This window comes from Nicotiana sylvestris, chromosome 6 (genome assembly GCF_000393655.2).
Source record: "Nicotiana sylvestris chromosome 6, ASM39365v2, whole genome shotgun sequence".
Lineage (NCBI taxonomy): Eukaryota > Viridiplantae > Streptophyta > Magnoliopsida > Solanales > Solanaceae > Nicotiana > Nicotiana sylvestris.
The window spans coordinates 127,702,870-127,718,710 of record NC_091062.1 but is presented as its reverse complement, the minus strand read 5'-3'; the positions used below and the strand labels follow the sequence as shown (position 1 = coordinate 127,718,710).

The 15,841-nt window shown below is 36.4% G+C and overlaps 2 protein-coding genes across 2 annotated transcripts; both read left to right on the top strand.

The window, feature by feature from the left end:
* Window positions 1-291: 291 nt before the first annotated feature.
* Window positions 292-6,444, top strand: LOC138871258 (uncharacterized). Its single transcript, XM_070149132.1, has 8 exons — window positions 292-309; window positions 403-672; window positions 751-1,086; window positions 1,302-1,805; window positions 1,975-2,352; window positions 2,405-2,674; window positions 3,201-3,266; window positions 6,151-6,444. The coding sequence occupies exons 1-8, from the start codon at window positions 292-294 to the stop codon at window positions 6,442-6,444; spliced, it is 2,136 nt and encodes a 711-aa protein (XP_070005233.1).
* Window positions 6,445-8,049: 1,605 nt separating this feature from the next.
* LOC104228575 (transcription factor TGA9) lies at window positions 8,050-14,151 on the top strand. Its single transcript, XM_009781054.2, has 13 exons — window positions 8,050-8,215; window positions 8,306-8,470; window positions 8,583-8,671; window positions 8,989-9,074; window positions 9,270-9,506; window positions 10,190-10,234; window positions 10,336-10,395; window positions 10,475-10,552; window positions 10,652-10,700; window positions 11,259-11,530; window positions 12,079-12,300; window positions 13,621-13,763; window positions 13,900-14,151. Exons 2-13 carry the CDS (start codon window positions 8,337-8,339, stop codon window positions 13,985-13,987), a joined length of 1,503 nt encoding a protein of 500 aa, XP_009779356.1. The 5' UTR covers window positions 8,050-8,215; window positions 8,306-8,336; the 3' UTR covers window positions 13,988-14,151.
* The last annotated feature ends 1,690 nt before the right edge of the window (window positions 14,152-15,841 follow it).

The window sequence follows — 15,841 nt, the reverse complement described above, 5'->3', positions numbered from 1 at the left end:
TTTGTATGATCATCCTTCTAATACACCTGGTTCGATCTTATCTCGGTGAAATTAACTGGATATGAGAATTATGGACTTTGGCAAAGGTCAATGTGCATTGCACTACAAGCTAAGCGAAAACTAGAGTTCGTGATTGGTACATGTAGAAAGGATCGATTTAGGACTGAATTGCATGAGGATTGGGAAACCTGTAACGCGATTATCCTGTCTTGGATCATGAACACTGTATTGCCGGACCTGCTTAGTGGAATTGTGTACGCATCTAGCGCTCATTTGGTTTGAACGGATCTAATGGAGTATTTTGATAAGGTGAATTGTGTTCGCATCTTCCAATTACATAGAGAGATTGCCATAATTTTGTAGGGGACTGACTCAGTATCAACCTATTTCACCAAACTGAAGGAACTTTGGGCAGAATATGATGCTCTTATTCCTTCTCCTGGCTGTGACTGTCCTAAGTCGAGGGACTACATTGAGCATTTGCAGCAACAGAGATTGCTTCAATTTCTCATTAGTTTAAATGAGTCATATAAGCATGCTCACATACAAATACTTATGAAGACAATAGAACCCATCTTCAATCAAGCATATGCTATGATTATAGAGGATGAGAGTCAAAGGTCACAACGTTTTCCACCTTTGACAGGGAAGATTGATCCCATGGCTGTGCATGTAGGTCGTGGACAACCATATAAAGGAAAAAAACCTTATTTGCAATGTGAGTAATGCAATATGAATGGGCATTTGAAGGAGAATTGTTACAAGTTGATCGGCTACCCGGCTGTCTTTAAGGCAAAGAAGAAGTTTGTTGTCAATAATGCAGTTGGGAACAATGTGGCAGATAAGAAGTCTCAGGTAGTGAAAAGTGAGGTTGCTGGTAAATCTTCAAAAGGTGGATATTTCTTCACAGAAGAGCAGTACAATCATATTCTTGGCATGCTGAATGGGAACAAGAATGCTATTGCACCTCAAGTCAATTTGGCAGGAATTGCCCCATCTTTTATGGCAGACTTAGGCACTACTGAGTGGATTGTAGATTCTATTGCCTCTCACCATATTACTGCTTCACTTAACACCTTAATAAATGTTAGTGAATTGAGTTCTAAAGAAGAAGTTCATTTACCTAATGGAGCTAAATCAAATATAACACACATATGAATTGCTGAATTCCTTGAAAGTATGAAGGCTAAAGATGTGTTATATGTTCCAGATTTCTGATACGATCTGTTGTCTGTATCTAAACTGTACCAAAAGTCTCTCTTGTGTTGCCCTGTTTTTTTCTGTTTTTTGTATTTTTCAAGACCTCTCTCACTAGCAAGGTGAGGGGTATTGATAAAGAGCAAGGAGGTTTATACATTGTGAGGAAAAAGAATAATCAAAATAGTGTGAAAAATCTAATGACGAGTGCAATAGTACAAGGAAAAACAATATACAATAGTCTTTGGCATCAAAGGCTGGGGCATGCTTCAATCAATACTATGAAGCACATGTCATTCCTACGGGATAAAGTTTTAGATGTAGCTACTAATAAAGATTATTCTATTTGCCCACTAGCTAAGCGAAGCAAGTTAATGTTTCCTACTAGTCATACTGTTAGTGAAAAGCCTTTAGAACTGATTTACATCGATGTATGGGGTCCTTATAGGATACCTACTCATGATAGAAAGCATCTTTTCCTTACTATAGTAGATGATCATACCAAATTTACATGGGTCTACTTGTTGCAAATGAAGAGTGATATTGCTACTCTACTAAGGTTGTTTCTCCCATTACTAAAGACTCAGTTTTCTACTGTTATTAAAGTGGTTAGAACTGACAATAGAACAATTTTTTTTAACAAAGTGTGTACTGATTTGTTAAATTCATATGGTATAATTTACCAAAGCAGTTGTGTGTATACCCCTCAGCAAAATGGGATAGCTGAGGGAAAACACATGCACATTTTAGACATTGCTCGAGCATTAATGTTTCAAGCTCAAGTTCCAAACTAGAAACTGGAGAGAATATGTCGAGGGGGTTATCTACTTCATTAATAGGCTGCCTACTGATGTTCTACAAGGTAAATCACCTTATGAATTATTGCATGGAAGGCCACCATCTCTTGATCATTTGCGAGTGTTTGGATGCCTTTGCTATGCCACCACTAGTGTCAGAAATGACAAGTTTGATGCAAGGGCAAGAGCAACAGTTTTCTTAGGATATTCCACTACTCAAAAGGGTTACAAACTCTTAGATCTCAGCAACAACAAGTTTTTTATGAGCCGTGATGTTGTTTTCAAAGAACACATATTTCCCTTTGCTAAGCCAACTGAAGCTCACTTGTTTGTTTCTGATTTTTGTCCTGTCTTTGATGTAGCCCCTGAGAGGGGGGGGATCTCTTGACACTCAGGTAGCTCATCAATAGAACAATCAACAAGCTCATGGGCATCAAGATGTGCACAATATAGATGCAGATGCAACAACATATGCAGTAGATGATGTGCACAGTATAGATACAGATGCAACAACAGATGTAGTAGATGCAAATTCACCTGCACATGCTGATACAGTTCCTAATCAAGCTGATATTGATTCTGTTGAACATGAACATCTTGACAATGTTGAGTCTGAAGAACTGGCTGAAATACTTGATAGTGTACCATCAACTGATAATTCTAGAGATGAAGTTCCTGATGTCAGCTCAATAGACACTAACCTAAGGAGGTCTGGTAGAACTACTAAAGCACCACTTTGGCTTGAAGACTATGTTACAACAGAAAAATAGAAGGACATTGCATATCCATTATCAAACTACAATTCTTATCACAAGTTGTCTGCATAAGGCAGAAAGTTAGTAGCAAACATCTCAGCAATCATAGAACCACAAACATTTCAGGAAGCTTCAAAGGATGAGAGGCGGATAGAACCGGGAGATCAATGCTCTAGAAGACAATAACACATGGGAGATAGTTGATCTTCCCAAAGGCAAGAATGCAATTGGATCGAAATGGGTATACAAGGTAAAATACAAAGCTGATGGTGAAATTGAGAGGTTCAAAGCAAGACTAGTTGCAAAAGGCTACAACCAAAAGGAGGGATTGGACTATCATGAAACATCCTCACTAGTCACTAAAATTGTGATAGTCAGGTCTGTTATTGCATTGGCAGCCTCAAGGAATTGGAACATTTTTCAAATGGGTGTGTATAATGCATTTCTACAGGGAGACTTGTTTGAGGAGGTTTATATGGAGCTTCCTCAAGGCTTCAGGAGACATGGGGAGACAAAGGTGTGAAAACTAGTGAAATATTTGTATGGTCTGAAGCAAGCTTCAAGACAGTGGAACATAAAACTGTCAAGGGCTTTAGTTGATGCAGGCTATTGTCAAAGCTTATATGACTATTCTATGTTTACTAAGAAAGAAAAGGGTGACATGGTGGTGGTGTTAGTATATGAAGATGTCACGACCCAAACTGAAGGGCCATGACTAGCACCCGGCCACACTTGCCGAGCACCAACGTACATTTCATCTAACCTTCATTATTATCTTTTAGGGCTGACGAGATCAATATAAATGGTAGACCTAGATCATGGACAACCAGCAATAAAATATGACGGCATGAACATACATAGCAGGGGATGACCAGACAATCAAGAAACTACATATAAGGTATGAGCTACCACGCTACTATGAAAGACTATACAACAAAAACTAGCCGACAAGGCATACCAAACTATACATGAGCCGACACCTGTCTATGAGCCTCTAAAAGAACATAAGTGTTGCAACATAGCCGGAACAGGGCCCCGACATACCCATAATGTCTATAACAAAAATTGCATACCAAGACCAAGGCAAGTCCGGAGAAGGGATCTCGCCAATCACCGCTGAACTGGACAGTCTACTGTGGTGGGGGAGCTGTACCTGCCTGTCTATCAGGACCTGCAGCACGACATGCAGCGTCCACAAATAAAAGGACGTCAGTACGAATAAAGTACTGAGTATGTAAGGCAAGGAACCATAAATACGATCAGTAATGTAAGCAAGGATAGAGAATATACAACCTGTAACATCTTAGTACCTCTGAGGGCTACTTACATGAAATGCATGATACATATGTATAAATACATAAACCTTTAAAGCATTCGCCTCTGTGGGCATCATCATCATCATATCGTACCCGGCCATAATAGGCTCGGTAGAATCGTACCCGGCCACGTGGAGCTCGGTAAAACCCAACTGATCAGTGGTTGCACAATAGGTGCCGTACCCGGCCAACTATAGCGTGGCTCGGTAGAGTAAAATAGATACATATATATAATGCATGCTCGACTCATGGAATCACATTCTAAACCTTTCAGAGTGACGTAAGGTCGGTATCCTCTGTACACGTTATTAGGACTAACTCTTCACTATGAACCTTATAAGAATCAGGAAGTACCAATAACATTGATAACATAAGAATAAGAGAAGCAACATTAACATCAATCGTTCCATAAGAGGGAAAACAATGTAAGTACTGCTAGCTTCTAAGAGTAGAGTATCTTTGGAAGCTCGTTCATTACATTATGTACAATTGGAGTCGTGCAAAAGAAGGAAAGGGATAGTCTCACATACCTTGTATATACTGTCCCAATCTCAAGCTATGCAATTGTCAAAACTCCTTAGTCTACAATAAGAGAAACGATACTATCGTTATCATTTAAGCGTCATAACTATTATGTATCGACCACAACCTATTTTACGATGAAACGGACAGCACCTCCCCTATATATATGACCTCACACCATTCAAAACAATCACCAAACAGCCCAAACAACATCAATAATAAACATATTGAGCCTCCCAAAATAGTCCACACACAGCCTAATCACTCCATACATACGACGACCACCGTAGTCGTGTCAAACAACCTGGAAATATTACGAATAACTATCAGCCCATAAACCTACATATATATGGTGTTTCTCCACACCCTTCCTCCTCCAAAACTCCACAAGATAGTAGTAAAATATGCAGCCCAACAACAACGCAAAACAGTCCACAAAACAATAACATTACTACCAAGCCTTTCGATATATATCTCACAAGTTCTAGCTTCAATGGCTTAGCCGCAACTTGGATAATCTTAAATACATATAGAGTAAGAGGTTCCTTACCTTTATACAGAAAGAACAACTCCAATTTGACCTTAAATTTCCATGAAATATCCCTCCAAATGCTGCCACAACAACAACAAAGCGAAACTAGCGATCAATTAGTGTTTTTCGGCACTAGAATCACTTTAGAAGGCTTGAAATCACCTAGGATTGATATTAAGAACATGAGGGAGTATTTACAGAACATAAACCCTTTAAAACCACCTCCCACACGAGCTGGAACGACACAAAAATGAGCAACAACAAGAAGAACAAGAGACTTACTAGCGCCACGGAATTCCCGACACTTGATTTGTGTTGTTTGCCCTTTTTTGGGTCTTGAATCTTGAGAGAACCTTGAGAGGATGTTCCTAGGGTTCTAAGGTCTGAAAATAGTGAAAAGAAATGACTTAAAACGGGTTGGAGTCATCCTATATAGGTCCAAATATCTTAAACCGCCTTAGTGGGCCCCATAGAGAGGTGCTTGGCGCAGTCTCGCGAAAACGTGAATATCTCTCTACTCCGAGATCGTATCGATGAACGGTTTAATGCGTTGGAAACTAGACTCATAGATCTTTAATTTGGTTGGTAGATCACCCCGTAATTCCTTGTAAAGTATGAGAAAAGATTAGAAATATTTGACCTAATGTTTAAGTAAAATTATGAACCTAAGTTGCGACAACTTTTGTCGACTTTTGTTTCATAACTCGTTTGACTTCAAGACTTATGATACGGATATTATATGATTAAAATAACTTAATAAATGACCTCTTGAGTGTATTAAGCACCGCTAGATTACCTGAAAATACGAGTTACAACATCCTTGATTCGTTTAACTTCTAATACTGGTTAATCACCCTTATACACTCTTGTATCACTTAAGACCAATAGGATTGACTTCTTATCATCTCAAAGATAATTCCTTTTTGGATTTATGTTAACTAATATATGGCATAAACTAACACATGTGGATATGGGTTGTAACAGAAGATGACCTTTTGATCACAGGTAGCTGTGATAGTCTAATTCAATAGACCAAGAGAGTATTGCATCAGAAGTTTAAGGTGAAAGATCTTGGAGAATTGGAGTTTTTTCTGGGGATAGAAATGCTGAGATCACACAAGGTAATCCTATTTAACCAAAGGAAATATGCATTGCAACTGATATTAGACTTAGAACTGGGAGGAGCCAAACCAGTCTCAACACCTTTGGACACAAATCAGAAGTTCACCTCAATAGAGCATGACAAACATTTGGGTGTTTCAGGGGATGAGCCATTAGAAGATGTGACAGCCTACCAGAGATTAATAGGAGGTTATTGTACTTAACAATCACAAGGCCAGACATCAGTTTTGCAATACAAACACTGAGTCAATTCATGCAAGCTCCAAAGAAATCACACTGGGATGCATCATTAAGGATTGTGAAGTATGTAAAACTGGAACCAGCAATGGGAATAATGATGAATAGTGGAGCAGCAGACAACCTTACTTGTTTCTGTGATGCAGATTGGGCAGCATATCCCAACACTAGTCAGTCACATGATTCCTGGTTAAGTTTGGGGACTCTCTGATATCTTGAAAGTCAAAGAAACAACAAACTGTATCAAGGAGCTCAGCTGAAGCAAAATACAGAAGTCTAGCTGCAGCAACTTCAGAAGTAGTTTGGCTCTTAGGGGTATTTGCAGAATTGGGAGTGCAGATCAAGCAGCCTGTAGACATGTTTTGTGATAGCAAAGCATCACTTCAAATTGCAGTAAATCCTATCTTTCATGAACGAACTAAGCACATAGAGATCAATTGCCACTTTATAAGAGACAAAATCAAGGAAGAAAAGTTGAAAACACATTATGTGGGGACTAGAGATCTACAAGCACACTTGCTGATAGAATGGCTTGGGAGAATTTAACATTTGTACTTGTTAGGCAAGCTAGGAGTGCTCAACATTTTACACCCTCCAGCTTGAGGGGGAGTATTAAGATTAGTAGTTAGCTTAAAACAACTTAGTAGCTAAATTAGGCAGTTGAGTGATTAGTTAGTTAAGTTGTTAGTGGGGTTGGTTGACAGCTGGATATGAGCTATCCAATTAGTTATTCATTAGATTTAATTATAAATAGAGTTGTACAGTAGTTCGTTAATATCAATACAACAATAACTTCTCTCTCAAACTCACTCTCTGCACCTCCATGGATGAGCTAAGAAACGAAGCTCCATACAGTGAGAAAATCAACATTCTCTTTTTAATGTGCTTAAATATTACTCATGAACATAATTATACGATACATTAAAAAAGAAAAAAGGAAAACACCTTCAACCAAAACCATCACAAGGGTCATCACAAGTTTGGTGGTCTTTGTGTTAGTACTTGCAACTCTGAAGCGCAGTAGAAAAGGGCGAATGAGAAACAATAGGCAGTTAGGTCCAGTGGGTTTCTGCAGCCAAAGAGCCCACGCCAATGTCTTTTTCCTTTCTTGTATTATAAAGATTTGTTTTGTGTGTTTTCACTAAACATAAATATTTTTTTTTGTCTTCAAACCCCACAACAGGCTTTAGAGACAGGTTTGCAAGGACAAGCTTTTCTGGACCATGGATGAGTTTCAAATCTGATACCATTGATTACACAGGAAGAGGGAGATAAAAGCCACCAAAAAAAAGAAAAAAGAATAATCAGACTAATTTTTCTTCTTAAATAAGAAGAGAAAGAAAGCAACAGCTAAAATAAAGACCAATAAAAGATACTTCCTCAATTATAGTTTTTGTGTCATAGAAATGTTATGTAAAAAGTCTTATAATCATATAAATATGGGGATATATTTACGACCATAAGTTTTTTTTTTTTAAAACTCCATACATATTTAAACTTTGCCACATACAATAAAAAGGACGAAGTAAAAAAAAGCTGTCGACATATAGTAGAAAGAATGGACCCTCTTGTTGGCGGCTCCTGTTTAGATAGATAGACAAGTGTTATATATATGTCTATGTGTACACACATATTATGCTTTGACAAGAAATCTTTGATCTTTATTGCTCCTCACTTCCTCTTTAGGCTTTAGTTTCTTATTTAGTTTTTGGTCCAGAAGAAGAATTAGAAACAGAGGTAGAATAATCCAACAAGCTATATAGCAACTTTCTTTGATTTTCTAATAGTACTTCATGAAAACTAACATCTTTTAATATATTCTCTCAGAAGCCCAAGAATGGTCTGAAAAGGTGTTTGCATGGCAAGTCAAGGAATTGGAGAGACTGGTTTAACAAACTCAGGACCATCAAATCACCATAATATGCCTTATGCCGTTTTTAGGGGGCTAAATCCTGCTAGCTCAATTAGCTTCATCTATCATTCTACTCCCAAGTAAGTGTATATTCTTGTGATAAATTCTGTTTCTTGTTTCTTTTTTCCTCTTAAATTTTAACATTTAAGTCTGTTCCAGCTTGTTTTAACATGTTTTTTTTTTTTGCTATAGTAATCCAGAAGGAACTTTTGATTTTGGAGAGCTAGAAGAAGCTTTTGCACTACAAGGATTTAAGATCAATAATGATGAAGCTAAAGCATGTATGGTTTTTATCTCTCTCCTTTTCTGACGTTTGCAATGTAGAGTGGTTATGGAGTTTGAATATGTCAATGGAAGTCTGATTTAAGGGGCTTACCATTTTCAGTACAATAATCATTCAAGGCAAAGGACTTGAATGGCGTGGGGTTTCAAACAAGGAAACATATACTCCTTTGCATGATTTACTGACTCCATAACTTCAGCTAAAAAGGAAAAAAAAAGGGGGGATTAGGTTCCTCCACTTAATGATGTTTGATCTTGAAATTCTTTTCTTTTTTGTGATGATCCTTAAAGATTTTGCTTTTGTGATTCTGTGCAGCTTTATATGCAGCAACCACAGGGAAGCCTGCTGCAACTCTGGATATGTTTCCTTCTTGGCCTATGAGATTCCAAGATACCCTAAAAGTACTTCCTTTTTGTGCTTATCCCTTCTTCTTTGACCATATTGTTTTTAAATTGTCCTTTGTGCAATATAATTAAGCTTGGACTTTAACTCAAAATAGGTATAACTCTTTTGTAAGGTTAATATTAATATTAATAAAGGGGAGATGATTTCGCAAAACAGTTAATATTTTTTCTTGGCTTTATCTTTACATACAGGAAAACTCAAAATCAAGAGAAGAAGAGAGTAGTGAATCAGGTTCATTTTCAAGTAGAGCTCAAGCCCATTTGGAACCAGAATCTCCTATCAGTAGAAAAGCATCCTCAGAACAAAATCAACTTCAGATAACACAACAGCAGCAGCAGCAGCTTCATCAAGAGATGTCAAGTGATAATAATCCAAGAACTGGAAATTTACAAACTGAATTAGCTTCCAAGCCCAACAATATGGAAAAGGTTCTTTTTCTTTTCTTTTCACAATTTGCTAATCTCCTGTGCTATTATCACAATATCCCAAGATCTCAGGAAAAAGGTGGCCTCTTTAGTCTGGCTCATAATTAACTCTATTCCTTTCACTGTTTGTATAGATACAATCCCAAATCCCAACAACTGCAAAAGAATACACCAAAGACAGTTTTTATTTTTCTGAATGATTCTCTGATTTTACATTCTGACATGAGATGAGAAAAAAGAGAGAATCTTTACGGTATTTATACTGTTTGTCCTTTTAACTTTATGGACTTATCATACCTGTAGTTTAAGTTGCTGATAATAACATCTTATTCTTCTCTCATCCCCAGAACTGTAGTTAACTCCTTGTCCTTGAGGTATTTAATCTTTCTTGGAACCATAAAAACCAAATTCAGCCATGGATTAGCTCATGTAAACATCAAATGTTATTTTTAGTAATAAATAAACTGGAGAGTGTCTATCAAAAAATCATAGTCTTCCGCCTTTTTTGACACGTTATACCTTTTAGTAATTGCTTAACAAATTCAAAAGGACATAAAAAAAATAAATACGGGGAAACGAACCAACTCACGCTATTGAAGTATTCGCTTTTTGAATATGTCTATTTTTTCTAGATAATCAACAACAGTAATATAAAATTAGTTTTTTTCTTTTGATATATGTTGTAGAGAAAGGGTGCTGGTTCAACCTCAGAGAGGATGGCTGATCCTAAGGTGGCTGTCACTTCCAATTAATTAAACTTGTTTTTCTGAAATTAGACCTTTTTAAAATTATTAAAGTCTTTTTTTTTTTTTTTTTTTTTTTTTTACTGCAGACATTGAGACGTTTAGCACAAAATAGAGAAGCAGCAAAGAAAAGCAGGCTAAGGAAAAAGGTAGGACGATTTTCTTGCTTCCCATTGTAGAGTCAAAATACAGCCAATTTAGTTTGTATTAACATTATAATTTGTGCAGGCTTATGTACAACAGTTAGAAACAAGCAGGATAAGACTTTCTCAGCTAGAGCAAGAACTTCAACGGGCTAGATCTCAGGTTGAAAATATAACTCATCTTTTTATTTTTTATTTTAATATAGAATAATAAATGCAAGTGCCTATTTAAAGATTTTCTGCTGACTGTTGTGGCAAACAGGGGATTTTCTTGGGAGGAGGTACTGCTGCTGGTGCCAACATCAGCTCTGGTAAATTTTGAACTACTGTTATTCATTTTCTCAAACAACCCATCGTTTAAGAGCCACCGGGAAACATGGTAATTTTAACTTATACACATCAATAATGTAATTAATTTATATCCTATCAATATATTTTAACTCGTTACAGCAACATTATTTTTTACTTTATTTTGCATGTTGGGTTTTTGTAATTCTTGCTAGTAGTAGCATACAAAACAACTTGAGTTTGACTTCAGAAAGTTTGTCCCTTTCTTTTGTCAAAGGACATTACGAATTGCGTAGATAGTCAGAGTAGTCCAGTGTAAATGTGTCGAAATTGTTTGACTGAATACATCTCCTGAGATTTTAATTTTATTCACATATTTTCTACTCGTATTAGTTAAAGAAAAGTGAAATAATAGCTAAAGGATAATCTGATAGACAATATCCCACCAATATTTAAAAATTGATTAATTAATTGAAAAATAAGTTATGACTTGATAAACTAATTTCCTTTGCTAAAAATTAGTTCCTCAGTATAAGCACAGAGAGATTGAGATGCGTTGCATACTATTATCTTTTTGGCAGGTGCTGCACTATTTGACATGGAATACTCAAGGTGGTTGGATGATGATCACAGGCACATGTCCGAGCTCCGAACTGCATTACAAGCACATTTATCAGATGGTGATCTTAGGTTAATAGTTGATGGATATATAGCTCATTACGATGAAATTTTCAGCCTGAAGGGTGTGGCAGCAAAATCTGATGTATTTCACTTAATTACTGGAATGTGGACAACTCCAGCTGAACGCTGCTTCCTTTGGATGGGTGGTTTTAGGCCATCTGAACTTATCAAGGTAAGTGTTGCATGCAATTTGGTAAGAATGCGTTCCTTATTATTTGTCCTACTCCTAACCTGTGGTTGGATAATTTTCTTGACACCTTTTCTAACGCTGCAAAAGTAGAGGAGCTTGTATAATGTTACAAAGTAAAGATTCTTTTCTTAAAGAAAATGACAAATAAAAATTCTCCCTTCAGTGGACAAAATTGATTTAGGTGGTTCAGCAGTATTGTTTCAAGTCCTGTAGTAGGTTCCTTTAATTCAATGTTCTGTATTATGTAACTTGATTTAGTTTATATACATTGAACAATAAATACTTTTACAGTATCAGTGTAGTTTTACTTGTCTGTCTTATTTTCTAGGTAAATAGTTTCACTTACCGTAAAAAGTTACGTAACATATATAGTTATCTTTTAGGTGATCTTTATATGCCTTACAACAATAGTCCTATTTTTATACGACGGTCGTGGCCGGATTTTCCAACTGAATAGAAAATCAATTAGCACCTGAAAGGCTATACTTTTGTTGTTTCTAATCATATGATTTTTGTGAAAATGACCACAGATGTTGATTGGACAATTGGACCCTTTAACAGAGCAGCAACTTATGGGAATTTACAGCCTCCAGCAATCTTCCCAACAAGCAGAGGATGCCCTTTCCCAGGGATTGGAACAATTGCAACAATCTTTAGTTGATACTGTTGCAAGTGGTTCTATCAATGATGGGATGCATCATATGGCTCTTGCATTAGGCAAGCTTTCCAATCTTGAAGGATTTGTTCGTCAGGTAACATTAGTGTAAATCATCAGTCAGTCCTGAATTTATCTAGCATATTCATTTTTGTCTGTGCGGATTTTAAGTGCATTTATGTCATAGACCGATTCACCTATTGCTTTTGGTTCGAACTATATCAAATCTAAAAGGTTTAGTACATAGTTATATTTGCACCTATCGTCACAAACGAGTCATAGTACAGTATTACTGTTTTTTACTCCTCATAAGTGATAACATGACAGATCATTACCATCCCTTAAAGAGTTAGGATTTTATTCGAAAAATGTAGCAGCATCAAAAGCCCTTTTTAATAGTATGAAATAATGAACTCACTCTAGAAGGAGATAAGAGTGGGGAAAAAAGATATTCCATTGGTAGGGACATTTTTCTTTGTTAAGATACCTAATAGGAAGAGGATGTAACGACTCAATGCAATAGATTTTCGAAAGTGACTTGTAACTAGTATTATATTGAACTTGTTGGCATGTTTTGTCACAGCACTCTCATTTGGTTCCATTGAAGATCTTAATGAAATTCCTACTACATTGGTCCCCACAATTGAAATAATTGGCAAGCCATAGGGGCGGAGCTAGAAGGCCGAATTCATTAGCTTTTGCTTAAATAGTGTATTTGTGGCAAGAAATTTTAAATATATCCAAATATTTGATCTAGAACCCAATTATTAGCACTTGAAATCATTTTTTTAAAATTCAGAACCCATAAAGTTGAAATCCTGACTCTGCCTCTGCCCTTTGGCCTTGATAGATGCCCCTTTAGACCTGGGATTGTGACTTTGTTATATATTACATTAAAGATATCTAATTAATTCTTGGCATGACTTATCCTTTTCTTTCTCATTTGATTCCATTTCAAGCACCAGAAGGATAATAAAACTCTGGTTTGCAGATAAAGAAAACACACATGCTTGATTTGATCAGTCTTAAATTATTATCATATTTTATGTAACCCTTAATTTCATTATCTAATTATCTGAAAGTGATGCCTGTGTAAATATCATGTCAACATATTACTATAGTTCAAAATAATGGACAAAATACTAGAAATTATTTGATGATTGGAATATTCCAATGTATCTCATACAACTATACAAGACAACTTGAAGACTTTTAAACTAATTTCCACCATTTTAAGCATTGTTTTAAAGATTATGACCAAATTGCCTGACTTACGGGTCCACTTCAAACTTCTAGTTGATTGTTTTTGTTTTGATAGATGATCAATTATCAAATTTTTGTCTCCATTGTCTTTATCATTCGATTTAGAATATATGGTAGCTTGACTTCTTTTTTGTTCGACTAATCTTAATTTCAGGCCGATAATTTGAGGCAACAAACATTGCATCAGTTACATAGAATATTGACAGTTAGGCAAGCAGCGCGATGTTTCTTGGTGATTGGGGAGTATTATGGTCGTTTACGAGCCCTAAGTTCTCTATGGTTATCTCGTCCACGAGAGTAAGATTCTATAATCTTTGTAATGAAATTTTTTGTCATTACAGAAATTGGACAATTAGGAAAAAGAATCAATATCTGAATGAAGTTGGTCTTCCAAATTAGTATTGTAATCTTTTTTTAATTATATATGATTTAGGACACTGATAGCAGATGATACTTCTTGTCAAACAACAACGGAGTTACAAATGGTACATTCCTCTCAGAACTACTTCTCAAATTTCTGATCAGATTACTCTTGATGATGATCAAATTGTATTTCTGAGAGCTACGTACTTAGATGAGTAGGATTTTTTTTCTTTTCATTTATTCTTTTTGTTGTTAGCTTCTTGATATCTCCATGTCGTTATTACTGAGTTGTCTTGTAAATGTAAAGAATCAAGTTTATGTGCATGAGGAAGTTACCTCTAGGGTAAAGATGGAAAAAAATGAGCAATAAGCGTGTGATAATAGGATATTAATATTAAGCACCTTTATTTTCTTAGTGGAATAGGAAAAGAGAGAAAGAAGGGAGTGGGGGTAAGGGAGGGGATCAGGGGCGTTCGCAAAATTTTTCGTAAACGGTGTCGATAATTTTAAAAAGTGAATAAATAAACAAATATAACATAGATGCTATATTTTAAAAAAAGATTCAATTTATATCAATAAAACGCAATATATTATAATATTATAACTTTTCTCGACGAGTTTTTACTTTTTTGAAAATTATTCATAAAGCGTCATAGTACTATATATATATAAGGCATCACACAATCTCTCATATTTAAATAAATTTCAAAGAACTTAAAATTTCTTTCATTGCGTAGATATGATTCGCCTCATTGATTTTTTCTTCCAAGTTAAATAAATTTCAGATGATAAACTTGCTTAATTTTGAAAGTTAAAAGATTTTATCTTCAAGAAAAAGAAAAGGAAAGAAAAAGATGTAGCAAAATACATATAGGAGCTCCTGAGCTTCGAACCCCTTACCTACCTCGTTCATACTTGGCTTCTTAGCCACTAGACCAAGATGCATTTCCTTTGCAATAATGTTTGTTTTATTTTAATAACGGCTATTTATAATATTATAAATTTAATAATATATATATTTAATTTGATTTTCTGGCGAAGCGGTGTCGGATGACACCGCTTGCGCAAATGTGCATCCGCCCCTGAAGGGGATGGAGTAGAGGAGATTCAGTGGCTGAGTAAGAGTAATACCGTTGAGCTCGGATCAACTCAGTAATTTTTGTTTAGATTCTAGTATATTTTTCAGAAAAAATATATAAATATTTAATTATAAATCAATAACTAAAAAGAGTTATAGATTTGTTGACAAATTCAAAATTCATAAACCAAATTCTAATACTGCCTCTAGAGGGATTGCATATTCAAGTATGGCACACACGTAGCAACTGTTACGCGGCGCCTTCCTGAGATTTCTTGGAAGGGCGACGTAAGGCTAAACAACTGATGTCAGTGCAGTTACTGTCCGCCAACTGAGGTCCCCTCCGTACGCTAGACTAGATTGTCAGTGTCGTACGGGAAAACCAATATCAAGAGCAATTGAGAGAAGAGAAATGAGAATTGAGAATAAAAGAAAACTTGATTGCATTAATGAAAGCTATTACAAAAAGCAACGCGGTGTCGAGGGGGAGAGACACCAGTACAGAAAATTGTTTGCTTGCTAGAAAGTTTGATTGCTTGATCCCCCCTAATAATGCTTAAAAAAAATAATCCAAAGCTACAAAACTAGACTTGACTAAGCTAGAGACACATAATGGAAGTACATGAAATAAAACTACTCTATATTTACAATGAAAAAGACTTAGTTTTCTACAAGGCAGAAACAGGTCCGTTGTCAGCAGCAGCGCCTTTGGCATCACGGTCGGCGCACGTGGCGCTGTTGGCATCTGCCTGCAGCTGGGCGCTGGCGATGGATATCGATGGAGCGACAGAGGCACATGCGCGCTTGTCACTTGGCACGGCCAAGACCACGGGACCGTCCGTGGCGCTAGGCGTTGGGAGGCTTACTAGGACGCCATGGGGCGCACCCAAGGGGTCATGGGGCATGGCTGGAAAGCCGCCCATACATTCTCCCC